Genomic DNA, 14399 nt, shown 5'->3' with positions numbered 1-14399 from the left:
ATTAGATTCTGGACTCAAATATATTTGCTTTTGTTAGCATCTAATACCTGCCAAGGTTCAGATGGTGAGTGATCACTTTATCTCTGCTGAATCTAAATAACAAGGACACTGGCTCAGATACATTTGAGATATGTACCAGTTACTGCTTTGGCGGAAGAAAACGCATGTTTGCATATACAAGTAATGGATATTTTCAGAAGTACACAGAGATATGCAGTATGACTGTAATAACAAACTGCCGTGTCGTGATCCTTCCATAATCACAAAGATGTAAATGCTTATATTAAGCTGGTGTCCCCCCTTACAACTTCATTTTACTGTAACTAATTTCTAACTGAGGAAGCCATTATAAATCCTCTTTCAGTCTGTCAGTTTCATTATATTCTAAACTCTGACCTCAAGACACAGATCATTACGACTTGTTACTTCCAAAACATGTTTCACAGACATCAACATTGCACAGTGTCATATTCCAGCCAGTTTCTGTTTTTCATCAATACAGAAAAAAACGTTGGAGCTGGATATCAAGCATGAAATTAATGATTCCATCAAGTGATCCTTGTTGAGGACATATTTTATAATTATATAACTTCCAGCTTAAACAATAGAATCTATTGTGGAGGATTTACTAAGGGTACATGTGACAGGAGGAGAAGACTGTTTCTGGAACTTGTAAAACTAAAATTGACATGTTTATTAGCATACTAAAATTGTATAATTTAATGTGTGTGAATGTAAAGCAGCTTTTCTACAGAAATATGTTGTTTTTTCAGTTTTTATTCTGCCAGAAATACAATAGTGGTTTAAAGTTGAGCATAAAACATCAAATTTAAGATAATAACCCTGCTGAAATATGCTTTTAATAACTCTGCTTTTACCTCATTAAATTCTAGATTTGGAGGATTATTTAAGTATCTTTTGTAATGTGGTCAGTGTGGTGTTGCTAGGTTAAATAAAAGAGTATGTGATTCATTACATTTTTCAACCTATGTTTAGCCTTCACTTTTTTGAGCTAGACCGATATGATGATAAACATAAGTTTAAAGCTGGGGCTACTAAATGTGGCCTTTGTTCATCTTTTTTAGAGCACATCAAAACGTTTCCTTCTGTGATAATATCAGTTTAAATCTCCCTATAAAAATGCTATATTATCCTTTATGTCACGTAGAAAGACAAAAAAAAAACTCACATAGATAGACAAACTTAATCTCTTCTGTCTTTTTCAGGGCCAGTTCTGATGGCGCACAGATTAGAACTCCAGCTCTCTGCCCAGGCAGTGCAGTGGCTGTTGTCTTGTGCTTGCTAGTGGCAATGACAAATTGCCGAAGTGTCAAATGATGCTGTCGGGACCTGTAGTGTCTCTTCATAGTTGACATTCCTGGGCTTAATCAAGGGTTAAGCAAATTACTGCAGTCTGCAAACCAACACTTGTCCTTCAGCGCCTGCACTGACCCGACAGCCTCACAGGAATGTGTTCTATAGAGTCTGAAGCACCAGACTGTGAAGCGAGAAGAAGAGGGTCTGCACAAGCTGGCAAACATCCATGTGGGTCTTATGCCTTGTTCTTTGTTGGAGTGTGGACAGAAGCTACTGAGAACCACTTCTAAACTGGGGGAAGTTTTGTCTCCAGTGGACATTCAGGATGTCAAGCAAAGTGGCGCTTCACTTGTTTTCTTCACATGTGCACGTATGCACAAATTCCACTGACTCTTTACATCCCCAACCAAGTTGCTCTGCTGAAAATGGATCTTTTCCTGCTAACTAAGGAAGAGCTGGTGAAGTGATGGGACTCCCAAGGGGGGCGGGGTCTCGAGCTGACAGCAGCGGACAGAGGCGGTACATGATCAAATCAGATATGGAAGAATACTCTACCTGCAGTATGAAAACTCAGGACCACTGAATCCCCTAAAAGAGATCATATTCTAACATGAATATTATTCTTAGTGAGAAAAAAGAGAAAAGAAGTTAAAGTAAAAATACAACATCTGTCTTTAGCCCCCTTTGCTTCTATCAGGTTTAATTATAAGAAAGAATCTCCAGCAGTGATCAGTTTAAACCCAGAACCAGTAGAAGGAAGAGAAGACAAGCATGACGCTGCTCAGAGTAAGAGAAAAGCAGCTGGACTGATGGAGTGACCTTTAACAACTAACTCTATTTAATGGTCCTGTATTGGTATACCAGGTTTTGACATGCTTGGCAGCTGAACCGAACACTGAGCTAGAATTTAGGCTAATTAGCATCTGGGGTAGTCATGTTGGATTAGTCACAACATGACATTTTGTTACTATTTTAAATGATCTTTGTTCTAGCAGTTGTTCATGGTGTCTTGTCTCTTTTTTTTTTGGTTAATTTACAGTCATTTATCATTGAATTTATGCTATTGTAATGTTTGCACAGTTTCACAATTGTCTCCAATACAAACTTCAAAGCCCAAGTGTGTTTATTTCACTGATTAGCTGTGTAATTACACGCAAGGCCCTTGTTTTGGCTTTCTACAACAGTGACATCATTTTGCCTGTGTTTAAATTAATGACTTGTTCTTCAATGATTTCAGGCTGCGAGACACTCACCGAGACCAGCAGTGAAAGAAATCATCTGTTCAGCCACATAACTGGCACAAAATGAACCGTCGGTGACGCAAAATGTTTTAAAAAGCTGCCACAACACAAAGTATGGTGCTAAAAGGCCACTGGGATGTGAATTAGTAAAATTAATCAAATGCAGGTTGACCTGAAAGCAAAATATTATCTACTAACATCATTATGTGCGATTCCAAGTCATTCTTCTTCTTGCAGTGTGAGTTGCAGAGGGAATCATTCTGCTCTGAGGCTCCACTGTACTACAACAACCACTGTTTGGATTTGTTTAAACTGAGACACTATCCATGTCAAATTCATGTGTTTTGGAGATTTCCAAATCTGCAACAAGTTCTCTGATCTCTGATTTCTCAAGACTACCAAAGGCCAACCTTTATCCTCTATCATCTTGACTTTTATAGGAATGATTGCTATGGCACATATTGGTGATCAAATTATAGATATTCTGTCCAGCTATGGAGAAACCCCCCACCCCAAAGATTATTTAACTGCCAACTATAAAGCAATTTTAGATTTCACAATCCTGGTGTTGAGTTTAGCTAAATAAATAGGGTAGAATAAGAATGTAAATGTGAGCTGAGGTCAGGGACTCCCTCACCCAGAAAAACTCAAGGAGCTTGATATGATTGATGGTCTGTGGGAGTAAGACTGACACTTGGTGTACACAGAGGGTGCGAAACAAAGAAAGGCTGCAAGCTCCTGCAGGATAATAACATTATGGATTTTTTGTTAGATGGATTACCTAGGAGCTTAAAAGTATCAGCTGTAAATATGAAGTTTCTTTCAGATTTCAGTGAAGGCTGTATCAGTCGATATGGATCACCCAGAAGCTTTAAATCATATTAAGACGTGCTGGGAAGTCCAGAGGAAAGCGCTGGTTTGTTTAATTCACACAGTCAAGCGTTATTTTATGTGTCTATCCCTACGACAGTCTTTATGTTGAAAACTGGTAAAAACAAAATGTTTTCTAATGTATGTTGGACAAAGAAGCAATGGAAAAAAGTGTGGCTGTCCTGTGGGGTTTGTAATTTCAGAGCTCAGTGTCTGTAACAAAATAAAAGTTGATGTAGTTGAAGTGAGAAGTGTGTGGTCAATTATTGCTCCAGAGGCTGCTGCGGTCAGAAGTAATGAAGTGTGATAGCTGACTGATACGGCTCCGAGCCAAAAGCAACAAGTTTTGGTTCTCTGGTAACAAGACAAGACACAAAACAAACAGCCTATATGTTTGACCTGGACACTGAACAGCTCCTCAGTACAGTACAGAGATATAGTCTGTAAATGCCTGTTGTTCTATTAAACATCTATCAGATTTGTCCTAATTTGGTGTACATGGCCACTTCCATATTTCCTGGGCCTGCCCTTTACTGCTAGATATCCAGCAAGACATTACTGGGGAGCTAATGAATACTTTCAGTTACCTTTTTGTCACACTATACTTGGGCAGAATACTGGACAATCTCAAGCCACAGGACAAAGACCTTTATCAAATACTTCTGGCTGCCAGCATGAAAGCTGTCACATGTAAATGGTCTCCCCAGTGAAGGACGACTGGACTGCAGTCGCTAATGAAATACATCAAATGGAGAAACTGACCTCTGTCCTCGAATTGAGATTCGATCAATATGTACAGTTCTGAGAGTGCTTGTACATTGTGGCCCTGTGCAGTTCCTGTACCACTGCAAGACTGTTTCTTTACACCACTGTAATGCTGTTCCTGTCAATCCTTGACACTTTACACACCAAAGATATCCTGTTCTATCATTTTTTCATTCTCTGTCCTCTTCTGCTTCTGTCTTCTTTATCATGTAAAACACTGTCATGAAACCTGTCACATAAATCCTGACCAGGGATCTTCAGCTCTCCCCGAGCCTCTAATGAGTTTGTCTGGCTCCAGTAATGCTCTGTCATCCTGTCGGGTCCTCTGCAGGGGATAAGTTTCTCTCTCAGCTTTCTAGCCAGTCTTCGCTGACCCCTGTATCGAGCTTCCTTTAATTTATTATCTTCCCATCTCTAGCTATCACGGCCAAGTGGCATAGCCAAACAATAACATACAGCCTCTTCGGAAGGAAGTATTAGTGGATTACATAGTGGTTTACCTTTCATGGGCCAGGACAGATTTGTCCGGCTGGCTTCCTTGGCGAGGTCAGCGCTGTGCAAAGACGAGAACCCTCTGCCGTTATATCAAAACCGCAGTTTATTGTAGTAGTGTCAGATGATTTGTTAATGGCAGTATGTCTGACAGTTAGAGATGTTGTTCTTAAAAAGAAAACACATTAAATCATGCTCTACAGACAAGGAGTGAGAAAAACTCCTATTTCATTTAGTCATTTTACTGCTGTTGCAAATAAACTCTGAACAAAGTTACTGCTGTGATCTAGATGATAGTTCTTAACATTTCCTACATGCAGAAATGTTGATCTGATCACTGCTACAACATAGACACTCACCCCAAGCACACCAATAATCAGCATCACATTCAGAGGTCAGGGAAATAGCCTGAGATATTGTCACAGACACATTCCTGCACAATTAATGCACAATAATATAAACAGCCAAATAAAATAATGCCAGAACAAGCACTGAAACAGTGCAGGAAACACAGGTGCAGTCTCTCCAGATTTGGGCCTTCTCTGCCTCCGGTGGAGTCGGCTGCTCAGTTTTTGACCCTAATCACCTGGGTTGCCTGTAAAGTAAGAAATGTACCAGAGCTCCACCTGCAGCTGATGTGTCTTTTTAAATCCAGAGACGTAGTGAAAACCATCTGAAGACACTGTTCTATTGCTCCCATGGCTGCTTTGCAAAATCTAGTAGACCTCAGCAGATGGTTAATGATATTTTAATGAACACGGTCATTGCTTTTAGCACCCATGGGCTGTGCATTATTTTTTTTATTCATGACAAGCATTTGGTAATTTGCACTATTATACTGGTTTTTAATTATTAAAAACATGGTGAGATCAAATTAATTCCTATTATATTTCCACAATAAGTTGTCAAATACAGCGGATGCCTCTTAAACTGGGAGAAGGGTCACTGAATTAAAATATTAAACATAAAGAGTTGCACAGACCAGACAAATGGATTTGCATCCAAATGCGACACATTTTACTGCTCCAGCACTGAAATCACAGCGACCTCTACTGGTACACATCCATACTTACCCATTTCCTAAATTGTTAAGTGAAAATGGACGTTTTGCCTTTTGTGGCTGTGTCTGTCATGTTGTAAATCCACTTAACAATCTTTATAAAATGAAAAATGCATGTATATTGTTTTTATGTTATGTTGGTGTCACTTTATTGTGTAAAAGAAGGATAAATGATCCTGATTTTCTAACAAACTATTTCAGATCCCTGCAGATGTGACAGATGGACTATGTGTCTTTAATGTGACTTGTAACTATTATGATCAAAATAGCCAACACGCAGAAAGAAAAAAGGTAGAAAAAAGAAGCCAATGCTTTTTAAAAAGTCCTTTTTTTAAGCCTCGTTTTTTCGTTTTCTTTCATAAACAAAAATGAATACACTTCATTATAAACCTTTGCTGCGTGGCCAACTTTTTGTGTTCAGCCAACACAAAGTCTTTGCCTGCTTCTTGTGTGGCTGGCGTGGCATATTTGTTCAGTGGGCAGCTTTAGAAAGGACATCAAAAAGTGGTGTACATGGCAGAAAATTAGGCCTCAGCCTATTTAAAGTGGCTTCATCTCTAACACTGTTCTTTGCTTTTCCCATCATCAGCTCTAGTTTTGGATTGTTTGTTTAAACTTGTGATTCCCTTTTAATCACTGACTCAGGGCCAGTTCGTGACAGTCTGAACATTACATATGTTCAGTGAGGAGCTGAAAATATACAGTAAGTAATTCTGTCTGACCGTGGGTAATGAGGTGATTTTAAATCCTGCTGCACAAACAAAAACTTATTTTGTATTTTAAGTGATTTAAAAAACAAGAACCCCTGTAGCCTGGGTCACCGAATGTTATCTTGTTAGCAAGCATACATAGTTTTCACTGTAACCAAAAATAATGAAAAGAAACTTGATTTGACTGTTAAGTGTCTGCGTTTTATAAAACTGAGCCTGTAATGAGCCCGTTTGTCCTTCTGGAGGAGCACCAACCTTCCATCCAGACCAGAATGTGAAACTGCATGTGTTACCATGCTGATTGGTTTGTGCCGATGCTCCGTGACTCATTTCAGCTCTCCATGACAGACTGCCAACAGCTGTGAGTTCAAGACTGTGTGCCAAGCTCTATTTATAAATAACCCCCGTCTGCAAACATGGCTATGAAATATCAACATATTGTATGCATTTTCTCATTAACACAAGCACTAAACGTTTCTTTCAAAGCTCAGTTCTGCAAAGTATAAAGTATGGATGTTAATAGTGCTGATGACAGGACACGTGCTGCTCTCTGCTCTTTTAAATGAGTGGATGAAATATGAGCTCACCCATCAACTAGACTGCAAGACTAAACCCCTTCATGCGTAAGCAGGAGATCTTTGTCTCCTCCAGGTATCATGTCTCTTTCTGGGTCAGATGTTCCCTTTTTCTTTTCTCACCTCAAATTAAGTGTCATCTAGTGTCTGTGGTACACTCTGTTTCTGTCTTGGCTGCAGCGCCCTCATCTTTATTAAGCCACATGCTTTAGTCACAAGTCACTGGTCACAGACATTAGTGGCAAATAACAAAATAGATTTGCTAAGTATTGTACTTACTGTAAGGACAATATTTAGGTGCTTATCTTTCATTTTTCCCTTTTCAGATAGTTTTTATTTAAATTTTATATATAAACATAAACGTTTTAGATATAATCCATCAATATATATAGCTGTATATAAAATTGCTAGAAAGTTAATAAGGGATACTGTGACACAGTGTCAAGTAGATATATCTCTGGTGGTCACTGCAAACTTCATGATTAGTGATGCAACATGAGTCCGTAGTGGTGACTAGTGTCAGGGAAAGACGATCAGATTGGTTGCCTGAGATGACTCGAATACTTTCCACCGTCATGCTGGGGTTTGCTCTCCCCATTTTAGAGCTGCACCACCAAGTGTGAGGGTTGAAAGCAACACGGGGAAAAACTATTTCAGAAACAAGGATTCAAACAGAAAGGAAATGAATTTATTGTAGCAAATCTGCATGATTCGTTGTGCTTAAACAGATACAATAATACAGATAATTATGGCTGACAAACAGACCAGGCAAGTCTGCCAGAGGAAACCCTCCACCAACAAGAACATCAAGAAGCTCCGGACCATTAGCGCGGTGTGCAGCCTGGCGAAAAGCTGGCAGCAGTGGGCGTCGGAGAATGAGAAGAAGCAGGCTAGTGAACCCAGTGGCTGGGTTCCATCTTCACTTGAAGAACCAAATGAGGAACCCAAAAGAACATGGGTCCCAAAGAAACCTCCCATTACTCAAACCCAGCCAGCAGACGTTTCTCTCAATAGTGCAACTAGTTCTAAAGAGGTCAAAACGTCATTGACACCTCACAAGAAAACTGAAGATGCATCCATGAATGAAGAGATTAACCAGTCACCACAAGCTGCGTCTCGCATCAAGACAAAGCAAGTGGTGAAGACAGTGACCAGTGGGATTCAGGAGAAGAGTGTTGGCATCAGTGTCCTCACAGAGAAGATCAAGAAGGAGTCTCTGCCATCAGATGAGGAGATTGACAAGCTGCTGAAGAAGAGCTCACCTACACGGCGCAGGAAGTGCTCCAACATGGTGTCATCACTGACCAAAAGCTGGAAGCAGGTGGAGAACACAGAGAAGCTTGGGGGACCAGGAGAAGGACGCACCTGTAGTGTTAATAAAGATGACGATGGATACTCTGAGGCAAAGGGAAAGCAAATGGACATAGAGGATGTTCTAACAAACAGGACAAGCTTTTTAAAAGAAGCAGAGCAAAAAGACTCTGAAGGAGACACTGAGTCAGGCCTGAGGATTAAAAGAGCCCTAATCTCATCGTAAGTAACAGTGCACTTCATTTTATATTTCCAGTAGATAAAGGAAGTTGTTTCTGATGTTTCTGAACATACACACGCCCACACATACCTAAACTCATAAAGGTCAGATGAATCTGTCTTAATGGAAAATCAGCATGAATGAAAATCCTGTTGTTTAAGATCACAATAGACTGACAGACTGCAACAATTCATAATATTAGACTGCAAACCTCATGCCCGACAACCAGTGTAAAAACAGGATTTAGTATGTGTATTCATCAGCCACAAAAAGAAACTCTACACATATAATTTCCTGTGAAATATAAAGCATAATGACACAGTGCATTCTGTGCATATCAATCAGCTGTCACCAAGTCCTTTTACCATATATTCATGAGGAAGCCAAGAATACATAACTGTCTACCGACTGATTTTATAACAAATATTTTTCCTCACCAGTTTTTCTACTAAATTTGATTAGAATCCGGGTCTGACCGAATCATTAGACACTGACAGATAATTCTGCACTCCGGGGAGAAGAGGAGCTTTTCTTTTCCATTTTCCACCTGTTATTTTTATGGTTTGGCTTGTTTTTACCTTCCATATGCATACACACTGTATCTCATGATCCTGCCACCCAGAAACTCATGTATTAGGTCTGCATTTACATACAATGTTGAATACTTGCAACTTACAAGGGAGGGTAGTGTACATGTATTTTTAATGTAATTCAGTATCTCTCACAGGTACAAAAAGGAAGCTGAGGATGCCATCAAGATCAGTGCCTACTCCAAGAAATACAGCCCTGTGGGAAACCTTAAGAGCCGCTGGCAGGACTGGGCCTCAGATCACAGCATTAGACAGAAACTAAACCCCTTCAGTGAATACTTTGACTATGATTACTCCATGTCCCTCCGCCTCCAGAAAGGACAGGAGGGTTACGGACGTCCTAAGGAGGGTAGCAAAACAGCAGAGAGAGCCAAACGTGCCGAGCGACACATCCTCCGTGAGGTTGACGACATGTGTTTCGTGATCAGAACTCTGGCTGATCCAGACCCGGATGGGAAGACCCGTATCACGTTTGGAGAGCTGTTTGACAGATACGTTCGGATCTCTGATAAGGTGGTGGGAATTCTGATGAGAGCTAGGAAACACGGGAAGGTGGAATTTGAAGGAGAGATGCTATGGCAAGGCCGGGATGATGATGTGATCATTACTTTGCTGGTGTGATACCAGCACCTGGGTCAAAGCTGTGCTGGAAATCCTCTAATAGCTACTTGTGAAATAATGTGAATCATTATCAATCAGGGCTAAGAGGAGGATTTAAGATACAGTTTGACCTTGGTCTATTCCGTGGACACTTGCAGAAACATCGAGATCTAGGGACTACGGAGCTTGGCAGATGAGTCACTGTGGATTGCTGCTATTTTTTTGGGTGATCCATATTGACTGATACTTGAAGACTCCTTTTGTCAGTTTTGTGGATGTGGCGATTGCAGCTGTCATACACATTTTGAGAAATCTATAAAGACTCTGAAGTTTTAATTCAGGAGCATTAGAGAGATAACGCTCTACTGTAGCTTATACTGTAGCTACATACAGTACGTTTCCATTCAGAGTAGCTTGCAGATGCTTAAAGTGTTTACTTTATCTACTTTCTTTATGGCTTACTTTACTGTATGTTAATGACTCTTAAGTATATTAATGTACCAAAATAACCTGCAGCTTTACAGTATACTGTAGCACAGTGGTTCAGACATGAATTGGGTTTAGTTGCCTAAATTCCTGCAGCTCAGCATTCATTACATCATGCTGGGCACAAAGCAGGGGAACAGAGCACACTACAGCACTTTTAAATCTCATGCCCTCCTAGACTGAGACTTTAATGATTAAGGTAAATTATGACAATGACAGTCTTGGGGGTAAACATCCACTCCTTGTTGTAACCACTTTCAATCATAATGCTTGTAAAGTTCATCAATTAAAAATATCAATTTGAACTTATATCATCTCCCTTTTCAAAAATGTACAGAATTTTGACATGCAGGAAAATGAAGCTCAGCCACTCACACACATGCAAGATATATCAGGGAAGTCCCTCAGATAGGCTGAACAAACATTACAACAAAAGAAGAGAGGAGGAAGAGGGCAGGGAAACACTCCAACATTCAGTACAAACCAAGGGTCAAATCTGTGAAAGCTGATGTACATGCACCACACACAAGACAGATGCAGACACACTTCCTCATATGGTCACATAAACTATCTCTTTACAGCTCCAGGATACCCGTAATTAAAAGTGACACTCAAATACCATGACACACAAGTGAAGTATGTACTTGGCCGTTCTCACAGATGGGGAGGAAGTGTGTATATTCAATTATCACATTGAATAAACCATTTCTCCTTTCTTCAAACAGTTCATCTGTCATAGTGAAACTGTTCTATTTAAGACTTTAGTGTAATTATAAAAGGCCTGATAATTATGATATTTAGACACAGTCACTGTAAAACAAAGCCATTGTTGCTTTCAGCAGTGAAGTGCAGAAAGAACGAAGCTGAATTTAGGACTAGAAAATCTTTTAGCGCACAGCTCACATGGCCAAAGAAACAAAGAATGTGTCAGAATACTATAATGTGGTATGCCTGAGTTTGTGATTTTGTATTTATTGGCTTCCTAATTTTTACTATACACATTTTAATCTGAAACACATAAACAAAATGATCATGTCTTGCCTTTTTACCTGTAGGAATTTTCTGCTTTATGCATATGCATCACACGCACACACGCAAAGTGTGTGAAAGATGTAAAAAAAACTTCCTTCTCTGCGAAACTAACATAACTTGCCTTTTGCTTCATAGTCCAGGAGGCGCTGAGCCTACACTTCCCAGGATCCTTTGAGGCGCAACAGCAGCAGCTGTGCGCTCCGTCTTGCCCGCAGTAAACTGATGATAACACACTAAACAAGGTACAATGAGAGAGCACTGAGTTTTACATTTCGTCTGTCCCCTTGCGAGTGATGCTCAAATCTGCGGAGCAGCACAATGGCTGTTGAAGGTAAGACGCTTGACAATGCGCTGTCCGAGATGACATTTCTGTTTTTGCTTAGTTTTGGTGCGGTGATAAAAGGTAATAGCTGAAATGTTGATGTGCTGAATGGGGCATGGCTCTACCCAGACACAGTCGGGTCAACTGTGAAAGCCTGGGATCGGGTGATGTTGCAGCCTCTGCTCTCTAGGCATCACGTACACCGTCCTGTCCTGTTGGGATTGTTGTACAATTGGAATGTTGCACCGCTGGTTTTCATACAGGCTACACGATGGCAAACCATAAAGACTCGTGTCAACGCGCAGCCTCTTTCTTTATCTATATTGTTCCCGTTTGTGCGACTGGAAACATCGTTGGTTAACAGGTCTGCGACCGAGGAGCGTCCGGTTATTTTGCTTTATTATCTCCAGTGTGCCGGGAGCTGTGCGTTGTCTGGAGGACATTTGCGCGCACCACTGAGATTTATATTAGGGGACTCCTCTCTGAGAAACGATTGTCTTTTGGCTGTTCTGTGTTGTGATGCAGCAGAGTGCCGTGTTCTCGCTCAGTCTGCTCCAACAGGACCAGTTTGCTTGAGGCTGCTCATCAGGCAGCAGGTGTGTGACATGTGGACCACGGAAGTCTCCCAGTGACAGCTGGTGAAGGTGGTCGCTCCGCACATTACAGGTGAGAGAAGTGACAGTCAGGGACTCGGGATGCTCGGCCAGTCTCCTCGCCTAAGCCAAGGTGTGTTGTGGATCCAGAATCCAAAGACAGGTACGTCGGAGGGGGCGTCACATGTATACAGTAGGACAAGCTCTAGTTTTCTCTGTTTTCGCATGCAGGTATGATTGGTATGGAAACGTGGCACTCCTGCATTCCTACTGTAGAAAAAGTAGGCGTTGTTTGGATTTTGTGTTTGCCACTAAGATATTTCTGTCTGCTGACAGTGATGACAGACTAAATGACACGGAGAAGCACATCTTATATTTTCATGTTGATCTGTGACCTTTGCGTCTTTGCTGTGCTGACAACTGACCTGCGGTGCAAAGATATTGCCACCTGTTTTAAAACTTGAAATATTATAGATTATTTACTGTGAGCACAGCAGCAGCTACCGGCCTGTCAGCCTTCCAGCATGTCTCCCAGCATGGTTTCATTCATGCAGCTCTTGAGATTCATCTTTCAAAGCTGTAAAGAAGAAGGCGGGCGAAGCTGCCTGCATATGCACACTTTGTTACAGAGCTGAATGGTTTATCCATTATTTAGTTTGCCATTTCTTTAACCTTTTTTGTCTCTTCTTATCCAGGCTAGCACACATGAATAAGATGTATTTTTCAGTTTTTAACAGTATTTCTTTGCTGTATATCAGAGTTATGGAGAAACGTCCATTCCATTGTTGTCAAATGACAGTTTCCCATAGATTTGGATTTATATCATACAGAATTATCGCAGCTATTACAGTAAGTTACCAGAGATAAAAATTTGGTTGCTTTTGAGGTTGTTGTGCATCTAGAAACACAAATTGTGGCATACAGCTGCAGTTCAAGCAGCTATAGTGCATTCACTTGTGAGAGACGAATGGTGAGTCACGAGTCATCAACTAAAAAAACTGCACTTCTAAAAAGTCAAGGTCAGATAAGAGTTTTCTAGAGCAGCCAAAACATCCTATACAGCCCCGCACTGTGGCTGAGGTACAGTACTTTCAAGTGCTTTCTCCTTGAGGACAATGAATTATAGTGCTCTGTCTCCAAGAAAAAAATAGACTCAAGCCAAACAGGTTTCAATAATGGACAATACTGCAGTTTGAGCTACTATTGCTATGCAAACGACATTTCAGAAGGAAATGTTGTATTTGTTTTTCTCCAGTACATTTATCAGTTGTTATTACTTTTCAAATTTTCATTTTACATAAAAACCCATTCAAAAAAAAGTGTCTGATTGGAACTTTGTCCTCGTGTTTCAGACATCTACTGAGTTGTAGCAGCTTCAGCAAAGAAAAACCTCCCTTCAAAACCTTTCAGATGGTTTCATTTGAATAGCTGCTCAGGACACAACTTTCCAATATTTCACAAAAAAGCAAAGAGTCAACCCAAAGTTCCAAATACAAATTTTGTAGCAGAACTTTTTTATCTCATGACCCCTCAGATTTATCTTGTATCCCTTTGTGTCTGAACCACTGGGCTACAGTATATAAAGTAGTTAAACCTCCACCAGCTACAACAGCAAAATGACACACGTTGATCCCTCAGCACTGGCAGTTGTCACAGCAGCCATTTTTCTGCAGAATGAATACTTTAATGTTTGAAACTTGAATTACATAATAATGACAGTAATAATGTACTTTCACTTAAGAAGGACATTGAATAAAAGATGTAGTTGTAATGGAGTATTTGTACTTAGTTGTATTGGTACTTAAAGGATTTTAATACAACTTCCACTTCAAAAAATTACATTTTATTCTGAATTAATGAGTGACCACATGGACAACTGATGAGTAAAGCCTGAGCAAAAATCTCTGGTACAATCTTCTACAATATGTTGAAAGAAACAAATGTTTCCTGGACATACTGCATTTTATATTATTTATCTCTATGACAGACAAGCTGATCAATCGATTGATACCCACAAAATATATATGAATGTGACATGAGAACATTTGTCAGACAATGACCGATTAGTTTTTTTTGTCCATTCTGAAAGCACCTGGATGAATCTGTCCAACAGTTGTCAGGAGTTGGCTCATTACAGTTCTACTGGATCTGTCTGTAGACTGAGGGCTTCAGCTGACTTTACATCAGTGTGTCTGACTGTCAGCTTAAGAAAAAA

General features: G+C 40.2%; 2 protein-coding genes across 4 annotated transcripts in view; both read left to right on the top strand.

The window, feature by feature from the left end:
• The first annotated feature begins 7778 nt into the window (after positions 1–7778).
• Positions 7779–9772, top strand: abrab (actin binding Rho activating protein b). Its single transcript, XM_020597500.1, has 2 exons — positions 7779–8563; positions 9289–9772. Exons 1-2 carry the CDS (start codon positions 7779–7781, stop codon positions 9770–9772), a joined length of 1269 nt encoding a protein of 422 aa, XP_020453156.1.
• A 1643-nt stretch (positions 9773–11415) lies between these two features.
• samd12 (sterile alpha motif domain containing 12) overlaps positions 11416–14399 on the top strand; it is an 86317-nt gene continuing 83333 nt past the window's right edge. The window contains exon 1 of one of the 3 annotated variants that reach the window (XM_020597462.1): positions 11416–11600. In XM_020597462.1, the coding sequence (XP_020453118.1) occupies positions 11588–11600 (13 nt within the window). In that variant the 5' untranslated portion in view covers positions 11416–11587. Of the gene's footprint in view, positions 11601–11700; positions 12348–14399 lie in introns of those variants that run through there. The other 2 variants (XM_020597464.1, XM_020597461.1) reach the window with 2 other exon arrangements.

This window comes from Monopterus albus, unplaced genomic scaffold (assembly GCF_001952655.1).
Source record: "Monopterus albus unplaced genomic scaffold, M_albus_1.0 scaffold34.1, whole genome shotgun sequence".
In the NCBI taxonomy this organism is placed as follows: domain Eukaryota; kingdom Metazoa; phylum Chordata; class Actinopteri; order Synbranchiformes; family Synbranchidae; genus Monopterus; species Monopterus albus.
The sequence above is the reverse complement of the archived record's forward strand: the minus strand, read 5'-3'. Positions and strand labels throughout refer to the sequence as shown.

Bases quoted from the DNA above. Each gene is read 5' to 3' on its own strand.
- abrab (XM_020597500.1), top strand. From the start codon at position 7,779: ATGGCTGACAAACAGACCAGGCAAGTCTGCCAGAGGAAACCCTCCACC. The intron at 8,564-9,288 runs GTAAGTAACAGT...TATCTCTCACAG, and splicing joins AAAAGAGCCCTAATCTCATC to GTACAAAAAGGAAGCTGAGG.